The sequence below is a fragment of the Microcebus murinus genome, chromosome 5 (assembly GCF_040939455.1).
Source record: "Microcebus murinus isolate Inina chromosome 5, M.murinus_Inina_mat1.0, whole genome shotgun sequence".
Taxonomy (NCBI): Eukaryota; Metazoa; Chordata; class Mammalia; order Primates; family Cheirogaleidae; genus Microcebus; species Microcebus murinus.
Window position 1 is genome coordinate 70198725 of NC_134108.1, and position 16629 is coordinate 70215353.

General features: G+C 36.9%; 1 protein-coding gene across 2 annotated transcripts in view; it reads left to right on the plus strand.

Annotated features, from left to right (window-relative positions):
* CEP162 (centrosomal protein 162) overlaps positions 1 to 16629 on the plus strand; it is an 89183-nt gene that overhangs the window by 11085 nt on the left and 61469 nt on the right. For both annotated transcript variants that reach the window (XM_012769161.3, XM_012769162.3), the window contains exons 4-5: positions 13057 to 13203; positions 13535 to 13718. In XM_012769161.3, coding sequence (XP_012624615.1) covers positions 13057 to 13203; positions 13535 to 13718 — 331 coding nt within the window. The remainder of the gene's footprint in view (positions 1 to 13056; positions 13204 to 13534; positions 13719 to 16629) is intronic.

The following is a 16629-nucleotide window of genomic DNA, read 5'->3' on the forward strand; positions in this document are numbered from 1 at the left end:
GTTCTATTAGACTTGGAAAAGAGGTAGACTGCTTTTCATTGCTGCTTCCAGACCTTTCTCCATTAGATCTTCTTATGATCTATGTCATCAGATCACCTCTCTTTCTTGAAATTATCTATGATCTCCTGGCTATTCCTCCTCATTACTGAAAAGATTTTATCTCCTGTTTCACTGGCAGTCTCCATTTCTTCTAATTCTTGGTGACTTCATTAACCATATAGCTAATCCCTTTAGTAACCTGACTTTTGAGTTCCTTGAACTTCTTTACACCAAAGATCTTGTTGACTTCCACATCATAGCCACATACTCCCTCTAATATCTTATTATTTCACTCATCATAAAAGCCAATGACCTACAAGCCACTACCCCACTCTAGCCCTGCACTCTGACTTCTCTGATCTCTCAACTTGTACAACCTTTCCCTTGCTCATGCCAATATAACTACACTGGCATGCTGACTTTTTATAGATGCCTGGCATTTTCTTGGCCTAGAGGCTTTACACTTATTTCTTCTTCCTTAAACATTCATCCTGCAAGTATCCACATGGATTGGTCCCTCACCTCCATCAAATAAATCATAGCTCAAGTATTAACTTCTCAGTGAAGGCATTCCTGACTGTCCTGTTTAAAGTTCCAATGCTCTCCACTTCTGCATTCCCTATTCTTCTTTCTTGTTTTATTTTTCTTCTAGGCACATTTTCTAATGTACTATTTAATTGTAATCTTCTTACTTATTTTACTTACTGCCTGTTTCTATCCACATGAATGTAAGGTTCACAAGGGCAGGAATTTTTGTCCTTTTTGAAGTCACTGATAAATGTCAGCATTTATGCTAGACAGATGTCTACCATTTATGCTAACAATGCCTGGCATATGGTAGGCACCAGTAAATATTTGTCATTGATTGCTTCTTCTATTAGAATTTAACCCTCACGATGGTAAGGGCCTTCATTATGGCCAGCACTAACACTGTTCTAGGCACATAGTTTGTCAAAAAGTTTGAATAAAATAGATAGTATTCAAAACCTTTGCAATATAAACATAAATTATACTTTCCCAGGATTCATGGAACATTTTTTAAACTTTTTATTATAAAACATTTCAGACATATGCAGAAAGAAATAGAATGTACCCCTGTGTATCCTTTGCCTAGCTACAACAGTTAACTCATGGCCAATCATGTTTCTTCTATATCCCGTCTTATTCTCCACCCCCCACACACACTGGATTATACTGAAAAGAAATCCCCAACAGTGTATCACTTCTATCTGCAGATACTTCAAAGTGTCTCTTAAAATAAGGACTTTAAAAAATATAACTATAATAATACTATCTAAGAAATATATCAATAATAATTCCTTAATGTCATTTAATACCTAATCAGTCATAAAACACTTTTAATATGTTTAATATATATTAGCCTTAGTGAAAATTTCAAATTCAAAAATACAATGAGAGATTATGATAGCTTCCCCTCCCCCAACAATACACATATATCAGTGTGAGAAGCCCTTCTTCAGAGAGCTACTGATTCCAGTGTTTTAAAAATAGTGACTTTGAAAGATCTTTTAATATTTCCATCTATTTTCTTGAAATGATATTTATATGAACAAAGGATCTTATTTAACCCCTGTTATTGTTTTTAATTGTACCTAGTTTTTCCTCTTTGTGTTTTATTATACTGGTTCTTGCCATCCACAGTCTATTTCTGTGAGGGTTAAGATTTAGGCAACAAAAGCACCCTAAGTAAAGAACAGAGGGAATAAGGCAGAAGATTTTTCTTATGATTTCAAAGAATCTCTTTATTTTACCATGTTTAAGTTTTTAAGTCCTGAGATACAATTTTTTAAATTATTATGGGTACATAATAATTGTATATCTTTATAGGTTACATGTAATATTTTGATACAGGCATACAATGTGAATTAATCCAATCAGGGTATTTGGGGTATCCAACTCAGGCATTTAACTTTTCTTTGCGTTAGGAACATTCCAGTTCTACTCTTAGTTATTTTAAAGTATACCCTAACTTATGTTGATTATAGTCACTTTGGTGTGCTATCAGATATTGTTCATTCTGTCTATTAATAACTATATTTTTGTACCCATTAACCATCTCCACTTTACTTCTCCCTCCCTGCTACCATTCCTAGTCTCTGGTAACCACCACTATCTGTTTCCATGAATCAATATTTTTTAGCATTTAGCTCCCACATATGAGTGAGAACATGCAAGATTTGTCTTTCTGTGCTTGGCTAATTCCACTTAATATAATGTTCTCCAGCTCCACAGATGTTGTTGCAAATAACAGGATTTCATTTGTTTTTATGGCTTCATATAATTTTTTTATGTCATGAAATACTATCCTTTCGATTTTTTCCAACCATTTAAAATGGTTAAAAATTATTAAAAAACATTTTTCGTTTGGAATCTGTACAAGAACACAGGTAGTGGGCCAGATTTGCTAGCCACTGGTCCAAGATGAGAGGATGCCGGGAAGAGGGGTGGTTTTGTGCTTTGGGGGTATTAGTCAAGAAGTTGTGCAGACCAATGTCCTAAAGGATTCCCCAGTGTTGTCTTTTAGTAGTTTTCACAGTTTCAGGTCTTAGGTTTAAGTCTTTAACCTGTTATCGTTTGATTTTTGTATATGGCAAGAGATAAGGGTCTAGTTTCATTCTTCTGCATATGGATATCCATTTTTCCCAGAACCATTTATTGAAAAGACTGTCCATTTCCCTGCCCCCAAGGTGTTCTTGTCACCTTTGTCAAAGATAAATTCATTATAGATGTGTGGATTTATTTCTGGGTTCTTTATTCTGTTCCTTTGGTCTATGTATCTGTTCAAGCTGTTTTGGTTACCACAGACTTGTCGTAAAACTTGAAATCAGGTTATGTGATTCCTCCAGTTTTGTTCTTTTTGCTTAAGATGGCTTTGGCTCTTCTGGGTCTTTTGTGGTTCTGTATAAATTGTAGGATTAATTTTTCTATTTCTGTGAAGAACATCATTGATATTTTGATGGGGATTACATTGAATCTGTAGATTGCTTTGGGTGGTATGGACATTTTAATAATATTTGATCTTCCAATCTATGAGCATAGAATATCTTTCCATTTTTGTGTGTCCTCTTCAGTTTCTTTCATCAGTATTTTTATAGTTTTCTTTATGGAAATCTTTCACTTCTTTGGTTAAGTTTATTCCCAGGTATTTTATGTTATTTATAGCCATTGAAATGGGATTACTTTCTGGATTTATTTTTCAGATCATTTACTCTTGGCATATAGAAATGCTACTGATTTTTGTATGTTGATTTTGTATTCTGCAGCCTTACTGAATTCGTTTATCAGTTCTAATAGGCTTTTTGGTGTGTGTGGAATCTTTAGGTTTCTCTAGGTATGAGATCATATTGTCTGCAAAGAAGGATAATTTGACTTTTTCCTTTCCAGTTTGGTTGCCATTTATTTATTTCTCTTGTCTGATTGCTTTACTTAGAATTTCCAGTACTATGTTGAGTAACAGTGGTGAAAATGAACATCCTTATCTTGTTCCATATGTTAGAGAAAAGGCTTTCAGTTTTTCCCCATTTAGTATGATACTAGCTGTGGGTCTGTCATATATGGCTTTTATCATGTTGAGGTATGTTCTTTCTATACCCATTTTCTTTTTTTTTTTTTTTTGCAAGTTTTTATCATGGAATGTTAATGAATTTTATTGAATGCTTTTTCAGCATCAGTTGAGATGATCATAGGTTTTCGTCCTTCATTCTTTTGTAATGATGTGTCATACTGATTGATTTATATACATTGAACCATCAATGTATATAACCAACCAATGATTTATATACAGTGCATCCCTGGGATGAATCCCACATTACCATTTTGGATAATCTTTTAAATGTGTTGTCGAATTCAGTTTTCTAGTATTTTGTTGAGAATTTTTGCATCTATGTTTATCAGAGATACTGACCTATAGTTTTCTTTTTTTTGTTGGGTCTTTGTCTGGTTTTGGTATCAGGGTGACACAGGCCTCATAGAAGAAGTTTGGGTGTATTCCCTCCTTCTCGATTTTTTGGAATAGTTTAAGTAGCATCGATATTAGATCTTTGAATGCTTGGTAGAATTCAGTAGTGAAGCCATCAGGTCTTGGGCTTTTCTTTGATGGGAGACTTTTTATTGCTGCTTCTATCTTGTTACTTGTTATTGGTTTATTCAGGTTTTGGATTTCTTCCTGGTTCAATCTTGGTAGGTTGTGTGTGTCTAGGAATTTATCTATTTCCCTAGGTTTTCTAATTTATTGGCATATAATTTGTCATAGTAGTCTCTAATGATCCTTTGGATCTCTGCACCATCAGTTGTAATGTCTCCTTTTTCATCTCTGATTTTATTTATTTGAATCTTCTCTCTTCTTAGTCTGGCTAAAGTTGTCAATTTTATCTTTTCAAAAAACCAACTTTTCATTTTGTGCTCTTTTGTGAGGTTTTTTGTTTCAATTTCATTTATCTCTGCTCCTATTATTTTCTTATACTAATTTGGGGTTTGGTTTGCTCTTGTTTTTCTAGTTCTTTGAGATGTGTCGTTAGGTTGTTTATTTGAAGCTTTTCTTTTTTTTTTTTTTGATATAGGCATTTATTACTATAAACTTTCTTCTTATTACTGCTTTTACTAAGGCTTGTTTTATGGCCTAGCATATGCTCTATGCTTGAGAATGATCCATGAGCTAAAGAGAAGAATGTGAGTTCTGCAGCTGTTGGATGAAATGTTCTGTAAGTATCTCTTAGGTCCATTTGGTTTGTAGTGCAGATTAAGTCCAGTGTTTCTTCGTTGATTTTCTGTCTGGATGATCTGTCCAATGCTGAAAGTGGTTCCAATGATTATTGTATTGGGGTCTATCTTTCTCTTTAGCTCTGATAATATTTGTTGTATATATCTGGGTACTCCAGGGTTGGGTACATATATATTTAGAATTATTATCTCTTTTTGCTGAATTATAATTCATCATTATATAATAACCTTCTTTGTCTCTTTTTATGGTTTTTGTCTTGAAATCTATTTTATCTGATAGAAGTATTGCTACTCCTGCTCTTTTTTGGTTTCCATTTGCATGGAATATCTTTTTCCATCCGTTTATTTTCAGTCTATGTGTGTCTTTATAGGTGAAGTGGATTTCTTGCAGACAATGTATAGTTGGCTCTTGTTTTTTTTTATCCATTCAGCCACTCTCTGTCTTTTGCTTGGAAAGTTTAGTCCATTCACATTCACTGTTATTATTGATAGATAAGGACTTAACTACTGCCATGTCATTATTTGATTTCTGGTTGTTTTGTGGTCCTCTCTTCCTTCCTATCTTCCTTTGTTAAAAGTGATTTTCTCTGGTAATGTGTTTGAATTTCTTTTTATTTTTTGTGTATCTGTTGTAGGTTTTTTTGATTTAAGGTTACCATGAGGCTTGCAAGAAACATTTTATAAGTAATTATTTTAAACATGTGATAACTCTGCTTACAAACAAATAAACAAGCAAAGAGAAATCTAACAAATTCCCCCCGCTTTTTAACATTTTGTTGTTTCCATCCATCTTTTTATACTATCTCTCAGAAAGTTGTTATAGTCATTTTTTTTGTTTGTTTGTTTGTTTGTTTTTTAATTTTTTTTTTATTTTGGCATATTATGGGGGTACAGATTTTAAGGTTTCAATAAATGCCCCATTTCCCCCCCTCCCCCCAAAAGTCTGAGTCTCCATCATGACCATCCCCCAGATGGTGCACATCTCACTCATTATGTATATATATACCCACCCCCCTCCCCCCTCCCCCCTCCCACCTGCCCAATACCCTATTACTGTAGTACCTATGTGTCCACTTAGGTGCTACTCAGTTAATACCAGTTTTCTGGAGAATAATCTGGTGCTTGTTTTTCCATTCTTGGGATACTTCACTTAGTAGTATGGGTTCCAGCTCTAACCAGGAAAATATAAGATGTGTTATATCACCATTGTTTCTTAGAGCTGAATAGTACTCCATGGTATACATATACCACATTTTATTAATCCATTCTTGGATTGATGGGCACTTGGGCTGTTTCCACAGCCTTGCAATTATGAATTGTGCTGCTATAAACATTCGAGTGCAGGTGTCTTTTTTGTAGAGTGTCACTGGATCATTTGGGTAGATGCCCAGCAATGGGATTGCTGGATCAAATGGTAGATTCAGTTGTATCGCTTTAAGGTATCTCCATATTGCTTTCCACAGAGGTTGAACTAGTTTGCAGTCCCACCAGCAGTGTAGGAGTGTTCCTCTCTCTCCGCAACCACGCCAGCATTTATTGTTTGGAGATTTTTTGATAAAGGCCATTCTCACTGGGGTTAAGTGATATCTCATTGTGGTTTTGATTTGCATTTCCCTGATGATTAGAGATGTTGAGCATTTCTTCATATGTTTGTTGGCCATTCTTCTGTCTTCTTTAGAAAAATTTCTGTTCAAGTCTTTTGCCCACTTTTTAATGGGGTTATTTGATTTTTTCTTCCTAATTTTCGTGAGTTCTAAGTATATTCTAGTTATCAGTCCCTTATCGGATGCATAGGATGCAAAAATTTTCTCCCATTCTGTAGGTTGTCTGTTTACTTTCATGACTATTTCTTTGGCTGTGCAGAAGCTTTGTAGTTTCATCATGTCCCATTTATTTATTTTTGTTGCTGCTGTGATTGCCTTTGGGGACTTCTTCATAAACTCTTTGCCCAGGCCGATGTCTAGGAGAGTGTTTCCAACTTTTTCCTCTAGAGTTCTAATAGTTTCATATCTTAGGTTTAAGTCTGTTATCCAGCGTGAGTTGGTTTTTGTGAGAGGTGAAAGGTGTGGGTCCTGTTTTAGCCTTCTACAGGTGGCTATCCAGTTTTCCCAGCACCATTTATTGAAGAGAGATTCTTTTCCCCAGCGTATGTTTTTGTCTGCTTTGTCAAAGATTAGATGGTTATATGAGGATGGTTTTATATCAGGATTCTCACATCTGTTCCACTGGTCAATATTCCTGTTTTTGTGCCAATACCATATTGTTTTAATTACTACAGCTTTGTAGTATAGTTTGATATCTGGCATATTAATGCCTCCCATTTTGTTTTTGTTGCCTAGAATTGCTCTTGATATTCGGGGTCTTCTTTGGTTCCATACGAAGCGTAAAATTATTTTTTCTATATCTGTGAAGAATGCTGATGGGATTTTAATAGGTATTGCATTGAATCTGTAGATCAGTTTGGGTAGTATAGACATTTTGATGATATTGAGTCTGCCGATCCACGAGCATGGTATGGATTTCCATCTGTTTACATCCTCTGCTATTTCCTTCCTCAGTGTTTCATAGTTCTCCCTGTAGAGGTCTTTTACCTCTTTGGTTAAATATATTCCTAGGTACTTTAATTTCTTTGTTGCTATTGTGAAGGGAATTGAGTCTTTGATTTGGTTCTCAATTAGATTGTTGTTGGCGTATATGAATGCCTCTGATTTCTGTGTATTGATTTTGTATCCTGAGACTTTACTAAATTCATTGATCAGTTCCAGGAGTTTCTTGGTTGAATCCTTGGGGTTTTCTAGATACAATATCATATCATCAGCAAACAGTGAAAGTTTGATCTCTTCTGCCCCTATTTGGATACCTTTGATTCCATTTTCCTGTCTGATTGCTGTAGCCAAGACTTCCAGCACTATGTTGAACAGAAGTGGAGATAGTGGGCAGCCTTGTCTGGTTCCAGTTCTAAGTGGGAATGATTTCAATCTTTCCCCATTCAGTATGATGTTGGCTATGGGTCTGTCATATATGGCTTGTATCATTTTTAGGTATGTCCCTTCTATGCCTATTTTCTTAAGTGTTCGTATCATGAAAGGGTGTTGAATTTTGTCAAAAGCTTTTTCTGCATCTATTGAAAGAATCATGTGGTCTTTGTTTTTGCTTCTGTTGATGTGGTGAATTGCATTTATAGATTTACGTATGTTGAACCATCCCTGCATCCCTGGGATGAAGCCCACTTGGTCGTGGTGGATTATTTTTTTGATAAGTGTCTGTATTCGGTTAGCTAAGATTTTGTTGAAAATTTTTGCATCTATATTCATTAGGGATATTGGTCTGTAGTTTTCTTTTTTTGTTGCATCCTTTCCTGGTTTTGGTATCAGAGTAATATTCGCTTCATAAAAGGTGTCGGGGAGGTTTCCGTTCTTCTCGATGTTGTGGAATAGTTTCTGCAAGATAGGTACTAGTTCTTCTTTGTAAGTATGGTAAAATTCAGGTGTGAAGCCATCTGGACCAGGACTTTTCTTTTTAGGGAGATTTTTAATTGCTGTTTCTATTTCAGCTGTTGAGATTGGTCTGTTCAGGGAATCTATTTCTTCCTGGTTGAGCCTAGGGAGGCTGTGTGTTTCTAGAAATTTGTCCATTTCCTCCACATTTTCCAGTTTGTGTGCATAAAGATTTTTGTAGTATTCATAAATTGTATCTTGTATCTCTTTGGGATCAGTTGTGATATCTCCTTTTTTATTCCTGATGGAGCTTATTAGAGATTTCTCTTTTCTGCTTTTCGTTAGCTTAGCCAATGGTGTGTCAATTTTGTTTATTTTTTCAAAGAACCAACTTTTTGTTTTATTAATCTCCTGAATAGCTTTCCTGTTTTCAATTTCGTTTAGTTCTGATTTGATCTTGTTGATTTCACTTCTTCTGCTGGGTTTGGGGTTGGTCTGTTCTTCTTTTTCCAGCTCTTTGAGTCGTTTCATTAGATTGTCTATTTGTGATCTTCTTGTCTTTTGGTTATAGGCATTTATGGAGATAAACTTTCCTCTCAGAACTGCTTTAGCTGTGTCCCAGAGGAGTTGATAACTTGTCTCTCCATTGTCGTTTTCTTCATAGAAGTTTTTTATTTCTGTCTTGATTTCTTCATTTACGAAGTAATCATTTAGTAGGAGGTTGTTTAATTTCCACGTTTTTGTGTAGAAATGTGAGTTTCTGTTAGGGTTGATTTCTAGTTTTATTCCACTGTGATCTGAGAAGGTACATGGTATGATTTCTATTTTTTTAAATTTCTTGAGATTTTCTTTGTGTCCTAGGATATGGTCAATCTTAGAGAATGTCCCGTGAGCTGATGAGAAGAACGTATATTCAGTGGATTTTGGGTAGAATGTTCTGTAGATGTCTGTCAGACCCAATTGTTCTAGAGTTTTGTTTAAGTCCATTATTTCTTTATTAATTTTCTGTTTGGAGGATCTGTCTCGTGCCGTCAGTGCGGTGTTGAAATCTCCGGCGATTATGGAGTTGCTATTAATCCATTTGCTTAGCTCCAGTAAGGTTTGCTTTATGAATCTGGGTGCACCTAAGTTGGGTGCATATATATTTAAAATTGTTATCTCTTCTTGTTGGACTGTGCCCTTCACCATTATATAATGACCCTCTTTGTCTTTTACTACTTTTGTTGGTTTAAAAACTAAATCGTCTGAAATTAGAACTGCCACACCAGCCTTCTTTTGGCTTCTATTTGCTTGGAATATTGATCTCCACCCTTTTATTTTTAGTCTATATGCATCCTTGCAGGTTAGATGTGTTTCCTGAAGACAGCATATACTTGGCCTGTATTTTCTTATCCATTCAGCCAGCCTATGTCTCTTGAGTGGAGAGTTTAAGCCATTCACATTTATTGAGAGAACTGATAGGTAAGGTAGATTACTGATCATTCTGTTGGGTTGGATGTTGTTGCTATGATTTCTGTCTTGAGCCATTGTAATATCTGGCCTTTAATATCTTTGGGTTTTGGTTGTTTTTATATTCGTGGGTTATTTTTATGATGTTCCGTGCATAACGCTGTTTTAAGTACTTCTTGTAGGGCTGGTCTTGTCTTGGTGAATTCTCTGAGCCTTTGCTTGTCTGAGAATGTTTTTATTTCTCCTTCATATATGAAGCTTAGTTTTGCAGGGAATAATATTCTAGGCTGGGCATTGTTTTGTTTCAAAAGAGTGAGAATGGGGCCCCAGTCTCTCCTTGCTTGTAAAGTCTCATTAGAGAAGTCTGATGTTATTCGAATTGGCTTTCCCTTGTATGTTACTTGCTTCTTTTGTCTTACAGCTCTTAGAAGGGCCTCTTTAGTTGATACTTTGGTTAGTCTGATGACTGCATGTCGTGACGTCTTCCTGTTTGCGTTGAATCTCCCAGGGGTCCTCTGAGCTTCTTGAACTTGTATATCAAGATTTTGAGCAAGGCCTGGGAAATTTTCCTCTATTATATCTTCAAACAGCTTGTCCAACCCTTGAGTGTTGTCTTCTTCCCCTTCCTGTAACCCTATGACCCTCACATTAGGTTTCTTCACATAATCCCACAGCTCTTGTAGGCTTTGCTCTTTTCTCTTGTTTCTCTGCTCTATTTCTGTGACTGATTTATTTAATTGGAGGGTGTTATCTTCAAGCTCTGAGATTCTTTCTTCTGCTTCATCTACCCTGTTCTTGAGACTTTCCACTGTATTTTGTAGTTCCTTGAATTGATTCTTCATTTCCAGGAGTTCGGTTACACTTTTCTTCAATGTGTCTATTTCTTTTCTCATATCCTGGAGACTTTTTGTGGTTTCTTGGTGTTGGTTGTTGAGTTGTTGTTGCAGCTGGGTGAGTGTTCTTATGTTCCACATACGAAATTCCTCTTCTGTCATATTGGTTGCCTGATTTTGGTCGGTGTCCGTTTCTAGGGGGCTGGTGCTCCTCTTTGGGGGTGTTTTTTCCGTTTGGTTCTTCATATTTCCTGAGTTCTTTCGCTGATTTCTTCCCATGTCGATCAGTTGTTGTTTCTTTCCTTAGTTTATTGTTTGGGTATTCACACACCTTGTTTAGTTTCTGAGGCGTTAGGTGGTGCCTGTGGGTGAAATTGGACCACTCCCTGTATATTGAGTCAGTGGGTGCCGTGGAAAGGCTGTGCAAGATGCCGTCCCTGTCAGTAGGTGGCGTTTGCTTGGAGGAACAGGCTATGGTGTTGATTTTGAGTCCTGTTATCAGCTCTCGTTCTGGGCGGAGCTGGGTTGGGTAAGGCTGCCCTCAGGCCGTTAGCAGGGGTCAAAGTTCTGTTCTCTGCTGTCAGGGCGGGGCTGGAATGGTCCCGCTCAGCCAGAAAGTCTGGGAGTGGGGGTTGGGGCTGTCTGAGACCCGCAGTCTGCAGCAGGCCTGGCTTCTTTCCACCCTCCCCAACTCCGCAGCTACTCCTGGGCCTCTGCCAGCAGGCCAGACCACAAGCTACCAGGCCTCCCCGGACTGTGATGCCGGCGGGGAGGTTCCCTGCACAGGAACGCCACTTGGGTTGGGTGCACGGCCTCCTCCTGGGAGGAAGGTTGCCCTCTAGGATGCCAATCCGCCCCTGGAGGCACACAGACCTCAGTAGGCTGTTCACGTATAACCCTTCTGTGCCCCGGGCAATGCTAGCCCTTGGTGCAGGGGATCTGGTCTGCAGGTCCGACCTCTGGGTCCCAGAGTTCAAACTGTATTCCCACCAGGGAGAGGATTTCCGGTCCTAATTCACCCACAGGGAGCCCAAGCTGGGTCTATGTCTCTCAGCCTCTGAGTCGGCACCGTTTTCCTGGGAACACGGTGCCAGCAGCACCTGGGAGGGCGGGCGGGGTCCCAAACGGGAAGGTCACATTCCCTGGAGGTGCCTCTGGCTGGTGGCTGTATTGTCTCTCTGGGCAGCCGCGGGTAGGGTCGGCGGAGCGGGGGAGGAGGCAATATGGCGCCTGCCGCGCGGCTCGGGTCTGTGCACACGGAGGTGCCCGGAGGAAGTTGGGAACCTGGTGCCACGTCTGCTACAGGCTCACTGTTGGCAGGCGGCGGCAGTCTCTGGGCTGGTGTCCGCAGGTCTCTCCACCCGCTGGGGAGCCCACCAGCAGTCCCGAATGCAGGGGCGGGGAAACAGCAGATCCACCTACCCTTGCTGCTGGTCTCCGGGCTGCTCCGGTGGTCTCAGCCTCCAGTTCTCCTCCGCAGCCTCCTCCCGTGGAGTCTCCCGGGGTCTCAGGTACCCCTCCTTCTGGCCCTTGTCCGCTGTATGCTCGTCTTCTTGCTTCTTTCCTCTAGTTTCTGCTAGAATCTGTCTTTTTTGCAGAGACCCTCTGTCTGGCGGTGTTATTCGTCCGCCATCTTGCTCCGCCCCCCCTTATAGTCATTTTTGATAGGTTTTGTCTTTTAGTCTTTTTACTCAAGATATAAGTGGCTATACACTGCAATTACAGCATAGAGTATTCTGTGTTTTTGTATTCATGGTTACCAGTGAGTTGTGTACCTTCAGATGATGCCTTATTGTTCATTAACATCCTTTTCTTTCAGATTAAAGAACTCCTTTTAGCATTTCTAATAGGCCAGGTTTGGTGTTGATAAAATCCTTCAGCTTTTGTTTGTCTGGGAAAGTCTTTATTTCTCCATATTTGAAGGAGATTTTTTTTTGAAAGATATAACATTTTAGGGTTAAGGTTTTTTTCCTTCAGCACTTTGAATATGTCATACCACTCTTTTCTGGCTCATAAGTTTGCTGCCACACGTATCAGACCTCCCTTATATGTTGTTTTTTTCTTTTTTCTTTCTTCCCTTAGGACCTTTCTTTATCCATGACCTTTGGGAGCTTGATTGTTAAATGCCTTCAGGTAGTCTTGTTGGGTTAAATCTGCTTAAAGGTGTTCCGTGACCTTCTTATACCTGAATATTGATATCTTTCTCTAGGTTGGAAAGTTCTGTTATTATTTCTTTGAATAAACTTTCTATCTCAATCTCAGAAGATATTATTTAAGGTAGCATAGTATAATGTATTAAGTACTTGTGCTTCAAAGTAACTTTTAAAAATCGTGTCTCATTATGCAAATTTTTGAAATACTCTAATAAGATGCGCTGCAATAAAATCGAATTTTAATCTTTCTTTTATAGATTTGTCTTATGGATTTTTATTTAATAGAGCAGATTTCTTTTGTATCTATTACACACAAAATTAGTATAACAGTATTATTGTGTTGTCATACTGGTCAAAACAATTCTCTTAAAATAAATATTCAACTATATTATATCCTATTCCTAGGACAGCTTGGAACAAATGTAAGCTTTTTGAAAACAAAGAAGATTTCTCAGCCTGCTATGGAAATAGAAGAGGACTCTACTGAAAAGATTCAACTTCTTAAAAGCAGTGGAACCTCTATCTTAAGTATTGACAGCTTAGAAGCAAATGGTAAGATATGTGGAGGGATATGAGTTGATAAGTTATTAATTATTAATACAATGCTTATATTTAGAACTATAAAAATTAACTATCTTGGAGCCTCCTTTACTAAAGCATGTAGACAAATTTAATATCTTCCTAGAGGCTTAGAATTACAACTCTAGAGAAGCCTAAACCTTACATATTTATTAAGAATATGAATCTATATTTGGTGTATAAGAGATTAAAGTATTTGTAAAAAATTTTTTAATTTACTATATAGTATCAATAAATACATCATTAAAATGAATTTTACCAAAATTCTATATGTTAATAACATATATTTGTGCTTTCCATTTAGAACTAGCAGTTTCTGAGCTCAATCATAGTATTCTTGGATTGGGATTGGACACATTAGAAGAACAAGAGGAGAAAGAGCAATTTTTTGCCAGGCTTGAGAAAGGCTTAACATCTTCCATTGATTATTCAAGGTTAAATAAGGAATTGGATTCTAATGACTCCATACATTTTAAAGCTTTACATAGGTAAAGTAAATATACTATAAACTCTTAAATGATTTCTGTGTTTTCTGAATTTTCAGAAGATTGGTGTATGCATGGGCTTGATTAGGTAAATAGTATAACAAGCAAAATTAAATCTTATTTTTTAACTGTGTTCTCTGTTCATTGTTAGGGTTTTTCTTATCTTTGAATAGAAAATGCTCATTTGTATTTTAGAGCTCAGACTGCCTCCAGAATCTGAAATTTCATACCTAAAATACTATTGAGACTAATAGTACATTGCCAGTAAGTCCTTACTAGGAAAGTGATTTATTAAGGGACTTTCTATAGATAAAATTAGTAAGAAAGTCCCAAGTTATTGATACTGTTACAAACTTCCGGGATAAAAGGAACAAAAAGGGAAGTAAGAACCAAGGAGCAAAGATAAATTTGGTCTGTGTCTTACCTCTGTGTTTTGATTCTGATGATAATCAGGAAACCTCACTTATCCTAGAAATCCTACTAGTTGACTGAGCTGTTCCTGTCGTATGTACAGTAAACCAGGGGTGGGAAACCTTTTTATGTTGGAAGCCTGCAATAATTTAGCTGTATTCAAATAAGGCTGCAATCAAGAAACTTCAATTAGATATACTCGAAAATGTACATTATTTTGTAAAAATCTAACTATTATGTACTTAATAATTTCAAAAAACGAAAATATTTGGTAATTTTAAAGTTAACCTTTTCATGACTTTGCTGCGTCTGTTCTTTGTTGGAAAGCATTTGAATATTTGATTGTAGCATGAAGGTCCATAGTTTCAGTTGTTTATCTACATGAGTATTAGTCATTTATGACCTTAAGGGCATCTTGATTTGGGTTAGGTAGGAGAATATAGATTTGCAGCAATAAGTGGTTGAAAAGCAAGAAAGCATTTTTGGGGCATGTTGCTGAGGGCATGGGTATTTTGCATTTTTCCATATTACAATTGGCTCTTTCTTGGCATCAAACAATGACTTTAAAATGTCATTTACTGAGAGCTCAATCAGTTTCACCTATAGTTCTGTAGGTGAACTAATATGAACTAAGTGAGGCTGAAATGCTAATTTGAGTGTGACATCATGATTCTCAGAGTCAGTGAACCTTTCATTGTATTCTCCAATTAATAGGTCTATAGCAGCTCCATGTTCTTCAAATGGTTTGCATTTATCATCCTGCTCATCACTAACCTTTGCTAACTGGGGAAAATGTTCATCCAGAATTTCCTTTTGAAGAAGTGTTTTGAAAAAAGATAGCTTTTTTTGAAATGCTTGGATTTTTTTTGTCACATACATAGACTTATGTACAATACATAGACTTAGTTTTACCTTGAAAAGAAATATTCCAGTCATTTTGATGAAATGATACCACACAAAAATGCTGCCTTCCTATAGAAATCGTCTTTCAATAATTCATATTGTTGATTCTGTTCTTCATAAAATTTAACTATTCTTGCAGAAATCAAATTTTGGCTAACACCTGACCCCATGATAGCCAACATACTTTAGAATGTTATGGCAAATCCACACTGAATACCTCATCTTTCAACTTTAACATGTTATGAAGCTGACCATGCCATGTTGCATTTGCATGAATGTAGTTAACAATACTTACAACTTGTTGCAAAGTGTCACTTAAACTAGCAGCTTTAGCACAGAGATTTTGCTGGTGCAAGATACAATGAAAAGAAATGAGAGCATCTGGAACTGTTAATATTTTTTTTAATCTGTGCAATAAACCCTTCATGTTTTCCTGTCATGGAAGGTATGCCGTCTGTACGTACACTCACTAAATTTACCAAATTCAGTCCAACTTCACAACATTTATCTTGAAAGTTGTTGAAGATATCTATTCTGCATGTTCTGTTCATAAGAAGATATCTATTCTGCATGTTCTGTTCATAAGAGTGCCCAAAGCAAGTAACTCCACATAGCAAAGAAAATCCTCTGTTATGACCCAAATGAGGTATAAAACCTGTGCTGAGTCAGTAGTATCAGTTGATTCATCCAAAATGATTGAATAATATGTATTTTCCTTTTGAAGTATCACATGAAGTTGTTCTGTTAAGTTGAAGGCTAATTCATGCTGCCATCAGTTATGGTTCTCCTTGAAAGAGGCAGTTGTTTATACTTTTAAACGTTATCAGGGTCTAAGCATCCTACAGTTTCGACGATGCATTCTTTCACAATTTCTACATCTCTAAATGGCTTCCCTTTTTTCCTTGAGTACATTAGCTACTTTATAAGTTGCTTTATTGGTGTTATTTCCAGGTCTTATTGCTGATTGAAAGAATTGTCTTTGCTTTTGCTTTTCATCTTTTAATTTTTATAGTATGACCTTTTGTGCCTCTCTCTCTAATTTAAAATATTTGTGGTCTTTATGAGTGTTATAATGCTGATGAGCATTGAATTTCTTTCATGTTGATATTGCAGTATCACAAAGCAAGAAAATAATCTTATATTTAGCAGAACAAGATAATATTGCAATTCCCAATCTTCAGTAAAAAATCTGTTTACTTCAGCATTCTCTTGGTCTTCTTTGACATGATGGGCTGTTAAGAAGACAATTAAAAAAATACTGTCGATCTGTGCAATTATTCACAAATTCCACTTCAAAGAGAAACACAGTGCACTGTTGTCAAAAGCTGATAAAAGAGTGGAGTACTCACCCCTGTAAACTCTAGCCAACCAGCCTTGTGCAACTGGGGTGCCAACCAGGGAGGGGAAGTTAGAACTAAATCATGGGTATAGCAGCTGTCAGTTTTGCCCTTATGGCTTACTAATGTTCTAATTGTTCTGGTCAATCTGAGAGGATTATTTCATTGAAACTTATTTTATTCTTTGGCATTTTAAATATGTTCATTTTAAAAATAAAATAAAATGTAAAAGATAAGCAAAAGTGTATTAATAGAAATAAAAA